The sequence below is a fragment of the Camelina sativa genome, chromosome 3, assembly GCF_030686135.1.
Source record: "Camelina sativa cultivar CO46 ecotype springtype chromosome 3, ASM3068613v1".
Classification (NCBI taxonomy): Eukaryota; Viridiplantae; Streptophyta; class Magnoliopsida; order Brassicales; family Brassicaceae; genus Camelina; species Camelina sativa.
This window is the reverse complement of record NC_141882.1, coordinates 8,092,235-8,107,956: the sequence shown is the minus strand read 5'-3', so window position 1 is coordinate 8,107,956 and position 15,722 is coordinate 8,092,235. Positions and strand designations below refer to the sequence as shown.

Below are 15,722 nucleotides of genomic sequence, written 5' to 3'. Positions count from 1 at the left end.
TTCAAGGTCTTTAATAATATTTTATCGGTCTCCTTTTTTCTGTCAGTTCATACTTCAGTGAATCGAAAACAAAAAATGAGAGGCAAAAAGAGAATGGTCATATATTATTACTTATTGATTTATCCATATATGTAGTGTGCAAAGAAAATAAAATAAAATAAATGGTTTTGAAACCAGAAGTCTTTTCACCCATGGTGTTTGTTTTCATGAGAAACTCAAAACTCACAATACCACAAAAGAAAAAAAACCGAAAGTAAAAAAATACCAAAACATTACAAGGATTTATAGCGCATACGCGAGAGATACTTTTGATATCTTCACTCGGCTCTAGATTGACCAGCTCGAGAAGAGAGGATGATACCAACAATGAGACCGTACAACGCAAGTGCTTCAGCAAAGATGAGAATCAGAATCATTCCCACGAACAACTTTGGTTGTTGTGCATTGGCTCTGCATCACACAAAAGCACAAGATTACAAAGACAAACATTTTCACTCACATTATAACACACACATAGCAACAATATCAGGAGCTGCTGCTAACTCATATACCCTTAGATTCACACGTCCAGTAACAGAAAAGTAAAAGACTTTAAGATAGCAAAACAAGAAAGAACAGCCCTAGTATGAAAAGAACTAAGCTCTCGTGATATTGAATCAATCAAAAAACAACCTTGCTGGTCAACTTCACCACAGGATCATAAAAGTTTGAATCTTTTAGTGACTCAAAGTATGAACAAAGAATCGAGATTTGACAGAGAATCAAACCAAACCAAACCAAACCAAACCAAAACAAGCCTAAGATATGTTATGAAAAGTTCAACATCTTACAACAAATTGAATTAGCCTAGAGATGATCAACTTCATCATCACAGGATCATAAAAGTTTGAATCTTTTCTTGACTCAAGTATGAACAAAGAATTCGAGACTTGACAGAGAATCAAACACAAACACAAACCAAAACAAGCCTAAGATATATGTTTAAGAAAAGTTCAACATCTTAGAACAAATTGAATTAGCCAGCCTATAGATGATATCATCGTGGAATCAGATAGAGAACTTACCTAACACCAGCATCACCGACGATGCCAATAGCCATACCGGCGGAGAGACCAGCGAGACCACAGGCAAGACCAGAAGAGAGATGGGCATAACCATCAAAGAGATAGTAAGACTTAGCCTTAGGGTTGATTCCAGTACTGATGATAACAGCAATGATGAGACCATAAATACCTAAAACACCAGCCATAACCACAGGAACAATAGATTTCATCACAAGCTCTGGTCTCATCACACCCATCGACGCTACACCAACCCCGCTCTTAGCTGTACCGTACGCTGCTCCCATACCTGATAAAAAACAAAATCGGATCGGATTGGATCAGAATCAAATCGGTGATTTCAATTTGTGCGAAAAGGAAAAAAACAAAAGAGAGGTCGGGGGAATGGGAAGTTCAGATGTTGTTACAGGAGAAAACGAGAGCGGCGGCAGCGCCGAGGAATCCGAAGAAAGGAGCAGTTTCATCGCCGCTGAAACTTGAAGCCATGGCTCGTCCGATGAGATCTGATCGGCAAAGAGACAACAAAAATAATGTATTTGAGGATTTGGGAGAGAAACAGAGAAACCAATCTTCTTTTTTGCTTTTTTTTTTGTCAATATAATAAATGATTTGATTTTGATTGTTTAGTCATTGCCGGCCGTACGTCGGCCTGTGAAATTTAACCGGTCTTAAATTAGCTAACCAACCTAAACCAAACCGTACCAAATTAGAAATTGACATTTGAGATTATATGGTATGGATTTTTTTTTTTTTTTTTTAACACAACTTTTTCTAGTAGTATATAGTTAGCCGGATGTCGATCGATTTAGTTGCTTTTTTTGAGAGAGTGGTATGGGGTTGTTGAAATTATTGAGTTTATTGAAAATATGAATTGTTATCCAAGTTTAATTTATCAGAATTGTATCAAATATTTTAAGTAAACATGTAACCATGGTCTCATTAGAGATCGCTCTTCAAAACTAAAGTTATGATAATATATGTGAGATTTTTTATCTCTTAACGAAATAGGCTGACTGATTGATGAGTTTGTTATTTAACAATATTTTACACACCGAAAATAATATAATTGGAATTTCGTTTAAAAAAATATATATATATACTTGAAATTAGTATAACTGTAGCTTATTTTCATATCCAAAAGAATGTGTTACGGTATGAAAGCATATATCGTGGGGAGAAAGGTTGCAAGACGAGTTAAGATAGTAGGAGAGCACAACGAAAAACTTTATTGGTCGTAGTCGTTGTTGTCTACATTTGTAGGTACAAAAGTTGCAAGATATGATAAGGCATAGTTTTCGTGTTTTGCTTGCTTGTTTATAGTAAATGGTAGGGGTTTATTGTGTTTGGATTGTTGTGTACTTTAGATTTTGCTATTTTCTATCATCTATGATATATATATATGCAACGGGTCTGTTTTAAATTTTTGTCCCGTTTCCCATACATGAATGCATAAGTAAGCCGGACAGCATAAACCCTTAATCATCAGATAGTACGTAGTTGACATGCAGTGCCGTGCCAGCATTTATAGGGGCTTAAAGCAAGTTTTAAAGTGTAATTATTTTTAAATGATAATTAACATATAATTATATATATATATATATATAATAAAGACGGAAAATAAGAAAGAGGTCTAAAACGACAATTATATGTCTAAAAGATCTTAAATTTTGTTTTTTTTTTTGTTTTTTTCTTAAAAATCCTATTCATCTATATAGAAGCAATTTTTGATTTCTTTTACAAATTCAGAAAACATAAATATTAACCAATATTCATATAGCAGGAAAACTAAAGAAGAATCGGTCATCATATATGTTAGAAAAAAAATCAAAATCTAGCAAGTTAAGCATAAACTTGTACAGCACTATAAACATGAAAAATAAATTATAATATACAAATACAAGAAGACTTCCTTAGAAACACATTTGAGAAAACAAAAATAGTTAAGATTCTTAGAGCTTAAATAAATAGAAATATTTTTTTTTTTTGACAAAAAGATTTGGTTTTGAACTTAAGTGAAGAACATAAATGAAAATGTTTTTGAACCATTAGACCAAAATTTTATATATTATATGGGGGCTGAGGCCAATGCCTTTTTTATTACACTATAGGCACGGCTCTGTTGACATGGTGCCACTTCGAGGGGAAAGATGGCAGATGGGTCGAAGTGACGCTAACCATCAGGCCCTCGGCACGCATATATAACTTAGATACAGTGGATCGTGACGTATCCTCGTAATCATGTTTTCAAGTTAGATTAACATTTTTATTTTAATTTTTAATTTCAACTAGTATTAATAATCATTAATTTAAGTCAGCGAAACTTATAAGACATGGTGGAAAATAAAATATAACATGACTTCCAAACAAAATCTTTTTTCTTTTCTTTTTTTGACTTCTTCAAACAAAATCTAATAAAATATATGTATATGTATGTGTGTGATGATATATACATATATATAATATGATAACGCGAAAATAGGATGCATATGTGCATATGATTAATTAGCATTATAGCAAGATATAAAATAACAAAAACAACAAAGAGTCAACTAACCGCATTCATGAATGGAATGTCATCGGTCAATCATTAGATTTGGTGATACGGCTATATTAATTTACAAATGTAAACATATGTCGTCAAATATGATTGAGTGCAAAAGGTATGTATCAAAGAAGTAAATTTAAACTGTAACTGAAACTAACCGTCTTAAAATTTACAAAGGAAAAATATATGTTTACGAAGTACTAATTCAGAATTTGTTTTGAAATATAAAAATCTGACTACGAAAACCCAAGTTTTATATGCATGAATGTTTTGGATTCTTTCAAATTGACATGCGTTTGTTTAATCGCGTATTTGTTAGACGATGTAGCTTTTGGGAGGTCAAAAACATAACGGACTTTGACTTGTATAATATATAGTTGCATGTTTGATGTTATGTTAACACAGCATAATATCGCCATCATTCATTCGTCCTTGCAGTCTGCCGAACTAATTAATCTCAAATAATCGACTACATGCATATGATATAAGTCTGTCGAGGATGATATATTTAAAATCCAATAAAATTTATAAAAAAAATCATTCCACAGATAGTTCATATATCGTGTGTTTCTTAAAACTATTTGAATGCAATCATATACTAGCTAGAAACTAAGACGGTTGACACCAAAGCAAGCCAATAAAAAAAAAAGGAGTCAAAAGAAATGGACCATATATTAATATATCTATGCACAATCTAAATATCAATGGAAAATGGTTATTTTTGATGTATTTCTAACTCGAAACAAATTAACAAGTTGATTCGTTTATATCTGACACCAAGTCAATATATTTTTTTTTTGTGAAATCTTACTAATGTGTGTACATAAGATTTGAAATAGTTCTATAAATACTAAATTTTATCGTAAGCATTTTAGTGTATATATCAAGACATGATGAATCTTATGGAATTTGTTAATTCTATTACAGGTATTGTTGCAAATGATACGCATTTTATAATGTTTAACTAAACATAATGACAACGACTAATATTTCTCTCCATTTAGATGACAAGATTAGTCCAAAGACTCCAAACCCTTCGTTGGATTAGATTGATATATAGAAAGATTAGTCCAAAGACTCCAAACCATTCGTTGGATTAGAATGATATATAGAAATCCAAAACTCATGTAAACTCGAATTTACTCACAAACTTGTGCTAAATAATTAATTTTATACATATATAATTCTCACAAATATATAATAACGGGAATACACCGAGGCAACGATTTTACGTGCATGAATGTTTTTCTAAAACTGATATGTGTTTGTATGTTTGTTTTATACTTGTTTGTTATAATTAGTAGTAGAAAACTTGCGAGGACCATAATAATTAGTATGCAACGAACCAGAAGGACATCCCCCGCTGGGTGAACTAAAACGTAAAGAACTCTTTTGCTTTTATAATATATAGTTTGCATGCATATATGTTTGAAGTTAACACAACATCTCCATCATTAATTCGTCCCTGCAGTCTCCCAAACTAATTAAATCAAATAATCGATAATTACATATGAAGCCCCTCTCGAGGATTATGTAAATCCAATAATATGAATACATAATGTGTTTCCTTCACGAATCATATTCTGATTTATGTAATCATATAAATAGTGATTACTAATTATTATTATTTGAATACAACCATACTTACAGAAAATAGATGATTTATCAGATATGATTTTATAGAGAAGAAAAAATAGAGTTAATGAAATAGTGGATCATACATAATTATCTCCATAAATGTTTATCTGGTGAAATGTGGATACCAAAACATCAAAACATATATGTACAGTGAAGACTTTCTTCAATTCCTATTAAAAATCGATTTGAAATCTTTTTATAAGCATTACAATGGAATTAAAATCAGATGATGAAACGTCAGTTGTTTCATGAATTCTTTTATAGAACATTAAAATCGCAGCTGAACTTTGTTGTTTTTGAGAAACAAAGGAACAATATGAATTGTGATATGCTTGGAGGGAAAAAAGATGACGACGTCTCACTTAGAGTTTGTATTGCTTCTTCTACTTTTTTTGCATCGTTTCACACTAGTCATAAAAACCATTTTGTACAGTTTGATAACGTCTGAAATCGTTATTAACTAAAAGTTACTTATCACTAACGTTTACGGTTGTGGAAGGCCATCAAATAATAGTTTTAGAAGTTTGAAAGAAATTATAATAGTATGAAAACAAAATTGTTATCTTCCTTCAACCAACCTTAATCATATAAAATCTTAATAATTATACAGTCGAGACCTTGATCATACTATCTTGCAAATTTTAATATTCAGAGCTAACAATCATATTATTATTTTACATTAATCTATATCGTAACGTACGTATACTAATGTCCCATAGACCACTATATAAACAACACAAGTCAGAACACAATTCTCATCATCACACAACACAAACCATTTTCATAACAAGAAAATCATCCAATAAGAGAAGACAAAATGGCAGCACGAGCGACATTCATAATCTATGCTCTCTTCCTAGTATCACTCCAACTCCTTCTAACACGCCACCTGTCCTCCGCCGCCGGAGGATCATGGAACGTCCTCCTCCCCAACGTGGGAATCTCCGCGATGCATATGCAGCTCCTCCGCAACGACCGTGTCGTAATGTTCGACAGAACCAACTTCGGACCATCAAACATCTCTCTACCTAACGGTAACTGCCGCGACAACCCGAACGACGCCGTCTCGAGAATCGACTGCACAGCTCACTCGATCGAATACGACGTCGCGATGAACACCGTCCGTCCCTTAACGGTACAATCAAACACATGGTGCTCATCCGGTTCGGTTACACCGGACGGTGTTCTCGTCCAAACCGGTGGAGACAGAGACGGGGCGCTAAAAGCGAGAACCTTCTCTCCTTGTAATAACGACCAATGTGATTGGGTCGAAATCGACAACGGTCTCTTGAAGAGAAGATGGTACTCTTCTAACCATCTTCTCCCCGACGGTAAACAAATCGTCATCGGAGGTCAAGGACAGTTCAACTACGAGTTCTTCCCCAAAACGACATCACCTAACGTAGTCGCGTTGCCGTTTTTGGCTGAGACTAATGATCGTGGACAAGAGAATAATCTTTATCCTTATGTGTTCATGAACACCGATGGTAACTTATTTATATTCGCTAATAACAGAGCGATACTACTCGACTATGTTAAGAACAAGGTGGTGAAAACTTTTCCGGCGATTCCCGGCGGTGATCCGAGGAGCTATCCGAGCACTGGCTCAGCCGTGCTATTACCGTTGAAGAATCTTGAAGCGGCTAAGATCGAGGCAGAGGTTCTGGTGTGTGGAGGTGCACCGAAAGGATCGTACACCCTCGCTTTTAGAAGGAAGACTTTCGTAAAAGCGCTTGACACGTGTGCGAGGATCAAGATCAACGATGCGAATCCTCAATGGACGGTGGAGACGATGCCACATGCTAGAGTCATGGGAGATATGACGCTTTTACCTAACGGAGATGTTTTGATCATCAACGGTGGAGCTTCTGGTTCTGCTGCATGGGAGCTTGGTCGTGAACCGGTTTTGGCACCGGATGTATACCATCCCGAGAATCCGGTTAACACGAGGTTTGAGACCATGAACCCGAGCACAATCCCGAGAATGTATCACTCCGCGGCGGTTCTTTTACGTGACGGTAGGGTTCTTGTCGGAGGAAGCAATCCTCATGCGTTCTATGAATTCACCGGAGTGCTTTTCCCAACGGAGTTAAGGTTAGAAGCTTTCTCTCCGGTTTATCTTGAACCGCAGTTTGCTACTCTTCGTCCGAGGATTCAATCTCCTAAATCGCAGTCTAGGATTAAGTATGGGTTGAATCTGAAGGTGAAGTTTAGTGTCATCGGAGAAGTTACGGGTCCGGTGAAAGTTACAATGGTGTTCCCTTCCTTCACAACTCATTCCTTTTCGATGAATCAGAGGCTTTTGGTTTTGGACAATGTTAAGTTTACGAGGAAAGGTAGATCAACGACGTATGAGGTTCAAGTGAGGACTCCGAAGTCGGCGATTATTGCACAGCCTGGTTATTATATGATGTTTGTGGTGAATCAAAACATACCAAGCGAAGGTGTTTGGGTAAGGTTACAGTAGTGATCCATATTATTATTCTTTTTTTAATACTTTCTGGCTGTGTGTATGTTTTATTTATTGGTTGAATTGGTTCTTTAAGGAAGAACCTAATTTAATTGTACATGAATGTAATAATGATAAATGTGTGTTCTTGATTTGATGATAATAAATTAATTGGATACTCTTGTTTTGTGTCGGTTGATTCATTGATATACATATTAAGAAATTCAAGACTAATAATAATTCATCCACTACAAAAAGACCCCCTTTAACTTCGTATAATTTAGAGGGTAACGTGTTCAAACCTGTATGTACATTAAGTTAAGATAAATAGGGGGAAAAACTGGGATATTGAATTGAAGAAGGAAAATAAATGCTAGTGTATCTTAAGCACAAAGTGATGAAACAGCAAAGAAGTACAACTTGTCAACTTGATCGTCAGACAGAGACTAGAAAATGCTGGAACCAGAAGCAATCATGCATTTAAAAATTCGTCTAACCTTTTCTGTAACTCTGTTTTAGATGCAACATATAACATTCGAACGAAGAATTAGCTAACCAAACCATATAGAAGACACGATTTCTAGACTGAAAAAAACCATTCCATTTCTTGACTGAAAAAAAATCATTTACGGTCTTTACAGCATAATATCTTTCCAATCATATAAAATAATTAAAGAGGTGTCTTTCAGATTTTTTTTTGATGATGTGTATTCTTTCAGATGGAAACAGTAACAATTGATCCCCAAATGGCCAAATCCATTATTGACGAACAGAGAAACCATTAAATAAGAAATCTAATTTATCAATCTGTCACTTAAGCATATACGTAGACTTTTTTCAATAGAAAGATAAAAATGTTGGCCACATTATCAAAAGCCATATTATAACAAGACTAAAAAAGTACGAGGAGATTCAGAAAACACTTCATTACATATAAAGCATTCACGAAACATATTGTTTTAACAACAGGACGCAAATGAGAAGTCCTAAAGAATCAACGATAGAAAGAAAAGAAACACACCAAAGGGTTATAACAGAGTACGAATCCCACACTATTTACATGATTCTATCTCCTCCCATCAAAGGACAAACGAAAACAAACACATACAATATTTAGTAGAGAAGTCTCCAAGATCATCAAGATGACTCAAGCACGTTCGCCACGAATGCGTCTGGCCAGTTGAATGTCTTTGGGCATGATGGTGACCCTTTTAGCGTGAAGTGCACAGAGATTGGTGTCTTCGAACAAACCCACCAAGTATGCTTCAGCTGCCTCTTGGAGTGCGAGTATAGCATGGCTTTGGAACCTCAGATCAACCTATATAATAAATTCATGTCAGATTATATATATATCTTTCACCAAAATGACCAAACAAAAACGAAAAACTAATTCCTCACAAGAACTTTGATTGATAAGTTATATACCTTATGATCTTGGGCGATTTCACGAACAAGACGCTGGAAAGGCAGTACGTTTTCAACATGGAATGAAATGATTTATCGAAGAAGAGTAGAAAACAGAAACTCACCGAAGGGCGACGGTTCCGGGACGGAAACGGTGAGCCTTCTTGATACCACCGTTGTACGGTCTACGAGGAGTTTTCCTCGCCGCCTTACATAACACAAAAAAAAAAAAAAAAAAAAAAAACTGAATGAGAAACCGATTCTCAAAACGTAATTCGTCACCCTAACATGATCTCAATAATGTACTCGAGAGGTAAAAGAAAGAAAAAGTAACGAGAAGAATAGAAAAGAGAGAAGAAGAACGAACCTTGGTAGCGAGTTGCTTCCTTGGACCTTTTCCACCGGTGGATTTCCTAGCAGTTTGCTTCGTACGTGCCATTTCTTCAAAGCGAGAACAGAAAAAGAGAGAGAGAGAGAAGCAGAGAGACTTTGATCGTGAGGAAGATGATGATGATAACCGTCAAAAAGAAAACTTCCGACAGTTACTTATGATAGCGAGAGTAAAATGGGTACGTACGATGTATGTGTTGTAGAGATGATTTCACTTATATAATGAGTGATGTTGAAAGCGGTTTTTATTTTTAAAAAGACGGTTGTTTTGGAGAAATGGATAAATGGAGCGAACCGGTTTTGTGGAAATTGGAATATTCTGTGCAGAGGAGATGAGAAGGCTGACGTGGCGATCTCCGTATTCGAATTTGATTGGTTGATTAATAATTAATTACTAAACGTTTCGTGGGTTACTAATGGGTTGGGCCTTATTATCCATAGGCTTTATCCAATTTTCTCAAGTGGATTTGGTAAAGTGTTTTTTTTTTTTTTTTCCTTTTAAAAAAGATCTACAATTCTACAGTATTGATTTATTAAATTTTCTATTGTTTCCATATTTTGTCTTTTTTCAGTTTGAATATACCATTTCCTAATTCAATCAGCTGATTTTTGTGCCATTATTTATAATAAATAGCATACCGTATTCATTATTTACACAGCTTTATTTTTTTTCTTTCTCGGCATGTAAAGAAACACAAACAAAAGAATTATAGTAAACAAATAAAAACTAAGCTAACAAAACATATTTCACTTCAACACCTTTAAAGAAAAGGGAAAAAAAACACACAGTACAAAACAGGGAGAGAGAAATATCTTTTAATTCCTTTATTAGGAAGACAAAACTTTTGTAATTTAATAGAAACAAGAAAAAAAAAAGCACATTAATAAAGTAAAATTTCCCACACGAGTGAAGTGAACAAAACAAAAGATAGTGACGAAAAAAGAAAAGAAGAGACAAAACGCTACACAAAAGCAAAATATTAACGAATTTTATAATTAATCATATTTATATAAAGTAATGTATATTCTTGGTAATAGAGAAATCCCCAAATGAAATCTCTTCAATTAATCTCACTCTAGTCTTTTTATATATTTTTTTCACCTCACTTTATCTCTCTCTCTCTCTCTTTTATTTTATTTTGTTGCTTCTTTCGTTTAAGTTCTCTCTTCTATGTACTTTTTAATATATTTGTTTTTGTGTGTTTAGGGTTTCTGAATTTGGTTCTCCCATTTTTTTTCTTTCTTTTTCCTCTTCTTCAATCCTCTTTGTCGTCGCTTCCGATCTGCTCAGTCAGTATCACTAGCCGTTGTTTTCCCGCCAACTTTTAAAGCTTCCTCCGATTCGCCGCGTTTACCCCCTCGAAACTCGTCTATTGGATCTAGAAAAAATTTGAAATTTTTGAAAGAAGCTTATGGCAGATGCGATGAATTCGTCGTTGGCGGAGAAGAAGAAGGAAGAGAGGTCGGAGGAGGAGGAGAAGGGAGGTGAGCTATTGTTTTGTGGTGCTACCGCTTGGGATATCGTTGGGAAACGCAAAGGTGGGATGGAAGGTAACTTGGTCTCTCCTACTCGTTTAAGGCCTCTCGTCGGCATTAACATTCGATTCGTCGCCTCTGGTTGCGGTATAACTTCCTCTTCTTCACTCCTCCTCCTGAGTTTTCTCATCTGTGATATTTGGAGAAATCGATTTGATTCCATTAACTGTGTTTATCTTGCTGTGTGAATGTAGCTTCGTTTCATTGTGTGGCATTGGACGTTGAAGGTCGTTGCTACACCTGGGGACGCAATGAGGTAATGCTCTGATCCATCTTCGTTCCTTCTCTTTTTCGATTACTTTGTATAAGCTTCTCTCATTTGAAACTGTATGTTTAGAAAGGACAATTAGGCCATGGAGATATGATCCAACGTGACAGGCCAACAGTTGTGTCAGGGCTCTCTAAGTGAGTTTTTCTTGTCTGTTTCCTTGCTAGATTGATCAAGCTTTGAATTGGTTGTTATTAGGCATTGAGCTTTTTTTTATCTTGTCCTGTTGCTATTGAAGGCACAAGATTGTGAAAGCGGCAGCAGGGAGGAACCACACGGTAGTGGTAAGTGATGATGGCCAGTCCCTTGCATTTGGATGGAATAAGTATGGGCAGTTGGGTTCGGGTTCAGCCAAAAACGGTATGAGAAACTGTACTTTATATCTGCTTGTGTTTTTACCGTTCTAATGGTATGAAAATTTGTGTTTTTTTTACAGGCTTTGTTTCTGTCGAAGTTGAATCGTCGCCTCTTCCCTGTATTGTGTCTGATGAGGTCACAAACGTTGCCTGTGGGGCTGATTTCACTGTGTGGTTATCATCTACTGAAGGAGCCTCTATACTGTATGGTTTCTTCAGTCTGGTCTAGTCTCATTTTAGTCAGACTTCTTGCTCAATTTCAGAGTGTTTGTTTGTTTATAGGACTGCCGGTCTCCCACAGTATGGTCAACTAGGTCATGGAACTGATAATGAGGTAACTTAGTTATGTGCACACTTCAGATGTGCAACCAATGCAGTTTCCAACTTGTCTCTTACTTGTAACTTATTTTCATGACTGGAGGTGTTTGGAGTGTGAATGTTTTGTGGTTATTTGAACTTCCAAATAAGTTTTGAGCTCTTGTTATTTGAAATATTATGGAAATTTCCTATGTATTGATTAGTTACTTTAGTCTCTTTGAATTTTACTTGATGATAATTAGGTAAAATGTCTCCATCATTTACTTTAAACCAAATTACATTGTTTGTGGTTTCGTTTCAGTTCAATATGAAGGATAGTTCAGTCAGGCTCGCCTACGAAGCTCAGCCACGTCCTAAAGCCATCGCTTCTCTTGCAAAGGAAACCATTGTCAAAGTTGCATGTGGAACAAATCATACTGGTAGAAACAATATTTCTGTCACTCTTCTCTGTCCTCAATCTTTGTCTTTCAAGGAAGCTAAATACTCATTCTGATAATTAATTTTTCCCTTAATCAGTGGCCGTAGATAAGAATGGGTTTGTCTACACGTAAGTAACATATCTGTTCAAATTTTTTGGTTACTTTGAAAACCAAAACTTCAATAGTTCTGATGCATCAGCTGCTAATATCTTTTAAAACCTATGACAGGTGGGGCTTTGGTGGATATGGAAGGTTGGTACTGGCTCATATTTAAGTTTTGTAGATGGAAATTAACTTCCTCTTCCTCATGAGATGTTTCGCTACCAATTTCAGGCTTGGACATAGGGAGCAGAAAGATGAGTGGGCTCCACGCCGTATTGACGTGTTTCAGAGGAATAATGTTTTGCCTCCTAATGCTATTCTTTCTGCTGGTGCTGCAAACTCCGCTTGTACCGCTGGCAAGTGAATCTAACCTGAACTGTCTTTTTACCTCGTGTCAGTCTTCTGGTCCTGTATCTAAAATTAAATTTAACTTGTTTGGGTTTTCATTTCAGGTGGAGGACAGTTATATATGTGGGGAAAGATAAAGAACAATGGTGATGATTGGATGTACCCTAAACCTATGATGGATTTAAGGTTCGTCTTAATCAGATTCCACCGATTGATATATTGCTTTTTGATCATTAATGTAGCATTATTCTCTCCTCACACAGTGGTTGGAACTTGCGCTGGATGGATTCAGGAAGCATGCATCATTTTGTTGGTGCCGATAGTTCTTGCATAAGTTGGGGTCATGCTCAGTATGGGGAACTTGGTTATGGCCCCAACGGTCAAAAGTATGCCATACTATAACTAACTTTTTGTTTAAAAACCACATGTGATTATCATTGTAAACCCTGCTACTTTCGCGTTTCAGATCCTCTGCTGCGCCAAAAAAGGTGGATACGCTCGAGGGAATGCATGTAATGGGGTGAGTTTCTCAAGTGTTTGCCTCAGAGAAAATTGGAATTTTTTCTAAAATCCTTGTGTATGTTTTTGTGTAGTGTGGCATGCGGTTTTTGCCATTCATTGGTCATAGTTGACAGAACAGATATCGCTGATCGACTTGAGCAGGTAACAAAAGCAAGAGAGCCAGTCCTTTTTAATTTGAGCCCTCAATAGAAAGCTCAAGATAATACTTCTCTTCAAGGTTTGGTATTTCCTGTTTACGTACGCTATTTATTCTGTCTGCAGCTCGAGATCTATGACGGCAAAGGATCATTAGAAGGTATATTCACATTAATATTATTAATCCCTTACACAATTTGAACTTTTCTTGATGTATTTGATTGTTGTGTGCAGAAATTGTAGAAGAAGTCAAGGAAGAAACTTTGGCACCGAAGCAACAAGCTGCGAAAAGAGGTGCTGCTTCTAAAAAGAGGAAAGCATCAAAAGCTTCTTCTGATTCTGAAGAAGACAGTGATGAAGATAACAGCGAGAAGGAGAAGGAACCTCAAGGTAGTGATGCCGACAGTGACTACAGTGAAGATGGAGAAGAGGCCAATGGAAAGAAACAGAGCACTCGTGGCAGAGGACGTGGCCGTGGAGGACGTGGACGCGGCGGCCGCACTGGTAACGGAAAGGCTCCGCCGGTGAAGACCGGTGGAAGAAGAGGAAGGCCACGTAAGTCTTAAAACTACTGACTCTAAGCTTCGTTCGATGTGGTTTCTTTTCAACAGTTTTTGTTTCTTTCTTCACACAATGAGAGACTCATAATCACTTTTTATTTATTTTTATTAAACATTTGTTTTAAGTATAATTCCATGTGGAATTTTTATTGGCTTCTGTATTTTAATGTAAACCACATCGAATGATTTATTTCTAGAGATAACGTTTTCGATATTCAGAAGTCAGATTTTCTCAGAAAAAGAAAAAGAAACTGCTAAGGTTTTGTCCTTTACTGACTTGTGATGGCATGACATGAAGCATGTGTTTCGCTTTTTGTATGAATCATTGTGTATTTTTGTAGTTATTATGTTTATGCTTAGATTCATAATCCGTTCCTATAAATTTGTTATTTACTGAGATACTTGATACTTAAAATAGAGTTTTTGAAAATAATGATGTTGTAAAAATGGCGTTCTGTCGGTGAGTGCGACAAAAACAGTGAAAATGAGTTTGCACGATTGAGATATTTGACTTAGGACGGAAGCAATTAGTGATGCCCCACTTTAGGTTTGGTCTTCAGGTTAATCATATTGGTCAAGGTCGTGAAAGGTTTGTTTCATCTTTCACACGCAAGCCCTGAGAGTTTATCGCTTAAAATTTCTAACACTTTGAATCAACCACCTTTGGCTTTTAGTTGCCGACTACGGGCTTCCTTTGTTCACGTCTTCGTCTGCATTTAGTATTTGCATTAAACATATTTGCATAAACCTATTTAAAGTGGTATAAAGGAAAAAGAAATGAGGAAGTAGGTGAGTCAAACTCTTTTGTACGAAGCCTCAAAGTCTCAAACTGTTAATATTTTCTTTTGACGTGTTCATTAATCTTAGGATTACTTGTATAATATATCAGTCTTTGTGTGTAGTATACACTATTCAGTAGAACACAGTCATTTCATTTATATAACAAAAGTGAGAATGAAAATGAAGGAAAACATAAGAAAAAGATCAGGCAGTGGGCTATACGTGACACTGTCACAACGTTAAGAGTAATAATTTTACCATCACTTTCAGAATAGACCCACAACTTTGATATGTTATACTTTTTTGTCGTAAAGCTACAAAACAAAACAAATGCATATGCTAACCTAGCTGGCAGTACTGTGAATATGACACGTGGCAAAAATTAAGACAAAAAGGCATGTCAATGTTACAATGAGTAGTGGTTAGGACTTTGATCAGTTTGGTAACAGAGAGATACCCCACACCTTCCATTAGCTCTTTCAAAGCCACGGGTTTCCTTATTTTTTAGCCCTTTATCTGGCCCACTATAGGCCCACAAAGCCCATCGGTTCTAGTTTCAATTTTTTTTCCTCGTTTTTTTTTTTGCTTTAAATCGAATATACATACTTGCAAATAAATAAAATAAAATAAATATGGAAATGGTAAGAAAGAAGAAAGTAGTTAACCTGCCAAGATAAGAATACTAAATAGATAAAGGAAAGGCTTAAAGAAACAACAATTTTCTATAAGCAAGTCCTTAATACTTTTTACTTACACAACATATCATTGTCACTATTGCTTACACTGCAAATATAGTTTTTTATCTAACATATTTACGTCTTTAACCAAATGGGTTTTTGAGAGATTCACAATTTAATAAACAAAGCTATATATATAAAAAAAAACCCCACA

At 35.7% G+C, this 15,722-nt stretch overlaps 3 protein-coding genes and 1 non-coding gene across 4 annotated transcripts; 2 read left to right on the top strand and 2 right to left on the bottom strand.

The window, feature by feature from the left end:
• Positions 1 to 87: 87 nt before the first annotated feature.
• Positions 88 to 1,704, bottom strand: LOC104778792 (V-type proton ATPase subunit c2). Its single transcript, XM_087508685.1, has 3 exons — positions 1,469 to 1,704; positions 1,065 to 1,350; positions 88 to 450 (listed from the first exon to the last, which is right to left on the bottom strand). The coding sequence occupies exons 1-3, from the start codon at positions 1,545 to 1,547 to the stop codon at positions 318 to 320; spliced, it is 498 nt and encodes a 165-aa protein (XP_087364811.1). The 5' UTR covers positions 1,548 to 1,704; the 3' UTR covers positions 88 to 317.
• A 4,131-nt stretch (positions 1,705 to 5,835) lies between these two features.
• On the top strand, positions 5,836 to 7,873 carry LOC104776106 (aldehyde oxidase GLOX). Its single transcript, XM_010500113.3, has one exon. It carries the CDS (start codon positions 6,062 to 6,064, stop codon positions 7,709 to 7,711), a length of 1,650 nt encoding a protein of 549 aa, XP_010498415.1. The 5' UTR covers positions 5,836 to 6,061; the 3' UTR covers positions 7,712 to 7,873.
• Positions 7,874 to 8,604: 731 nt separating this feature from the next.
• Positions 8,605 to 9,164, bottom strand: LOC104776105 (uncharacterized). The gene is made up of 2 exons (XR_002037022.2): positions 9,119 to 9,164; positions 8,605 to 9,011 (listed from the first exon to the last, which is right to left on the bottom strand). It is a non-coding gene; the product is annotated as an uncharacterized LOC104776105 (transcript).
• A 1,362-nt stretch (positions 9,165 to 10,526) lies between these two features.
• Positions 10,527 to 14,269, top strand: LOC104776104 (uncharacterized). The gene is made up of 16 exons (XM_010500111.3): positions 10,527 to 11,110; positions 11,218 to 11,279; positions 11,361 to 11,428; positions 11,530 to 11,651; positions 11,728 to 11,851; positions 11,930 to 11,981; positions 12,267 to 12,384; positions 12,482 to 12,512; positions 12,613 to 12,636; positions 12,718 to 12,842; positions 12,939 to 13,020; positions 13,098 to 13,220; positions 13,301 to 13,354; positions 13,428 to 13,497; positions 13,618 to 13,651; positions 13,726 to 14,269. Exons 1-16 carry the CDS (start codon positions 10,900 to 10,902, stop codon positions 14,055 to 14,057), a joined length of 1,632 nt encoding a protein of 543 aa, XP_010498413.1. The 5' UTR covers positions 10,527 to 10,899; the 3' UTR covers positions 14,058 to 14,269.
• The last annotated feature ends 1,453 nt before the right edge of the window (positions 14,270 to 15,722 follow it).

Excerpts from the sequence above, each read along its gene's own strand:
- LOC104778792 (XM_087508685.1), bottom strand. The coding sequence starts at position 1,547 with ATGGCTTCAAGTTTCAGCGGCGATGAAACTGCTCCTTTCTTCGGATTC. Across the intron at positions 1,351-1,468 it reads CGCCGCTCTCGTTTTCTCCT|GTATGGGAGCAGCGTACGGT; the intron begins GTAACAACATCT and ends GTTTTTTATCAG. Across the intron at positions 451-1,064 it reads GTCGGTGATGCTGGTGTTAG|AGCCAATGCACAACAACCAA; the intron begins GTAAGTTCTCTA and ends TGTGTGATGCAG.
- LOC104776106 (XM_010500113.3), top strand. The coding sequence starts at position 6,062 with ATGGCAGCACGAGCGACATTCATAATCTATGCTCTCTTCCTAGTATCA.
- LOC104776104 (XM_010500111.3), top strand. The coding sequence starts at position 10,900 with ATGGCAGATGCGATGAATTCGTCGTTGGCGGAGAAGAAGAAGGAAGAG. Across the intron at positions 12,637-12,717 it reads GGCTTTGGTGGATATGGAAG|GCTTGGACATAGGGAGCAGA; the intron begins GTTGGTACTGGC and ends TACCAATTTCAG. Across the intron at positions 13,021-13,097 it reads AAACCTATGATGGATTTAAG|TGGTTGGAACTTGCGCTGGA; the intron begins GTTCGTCTTAAT and ends CTCCTCACACAG.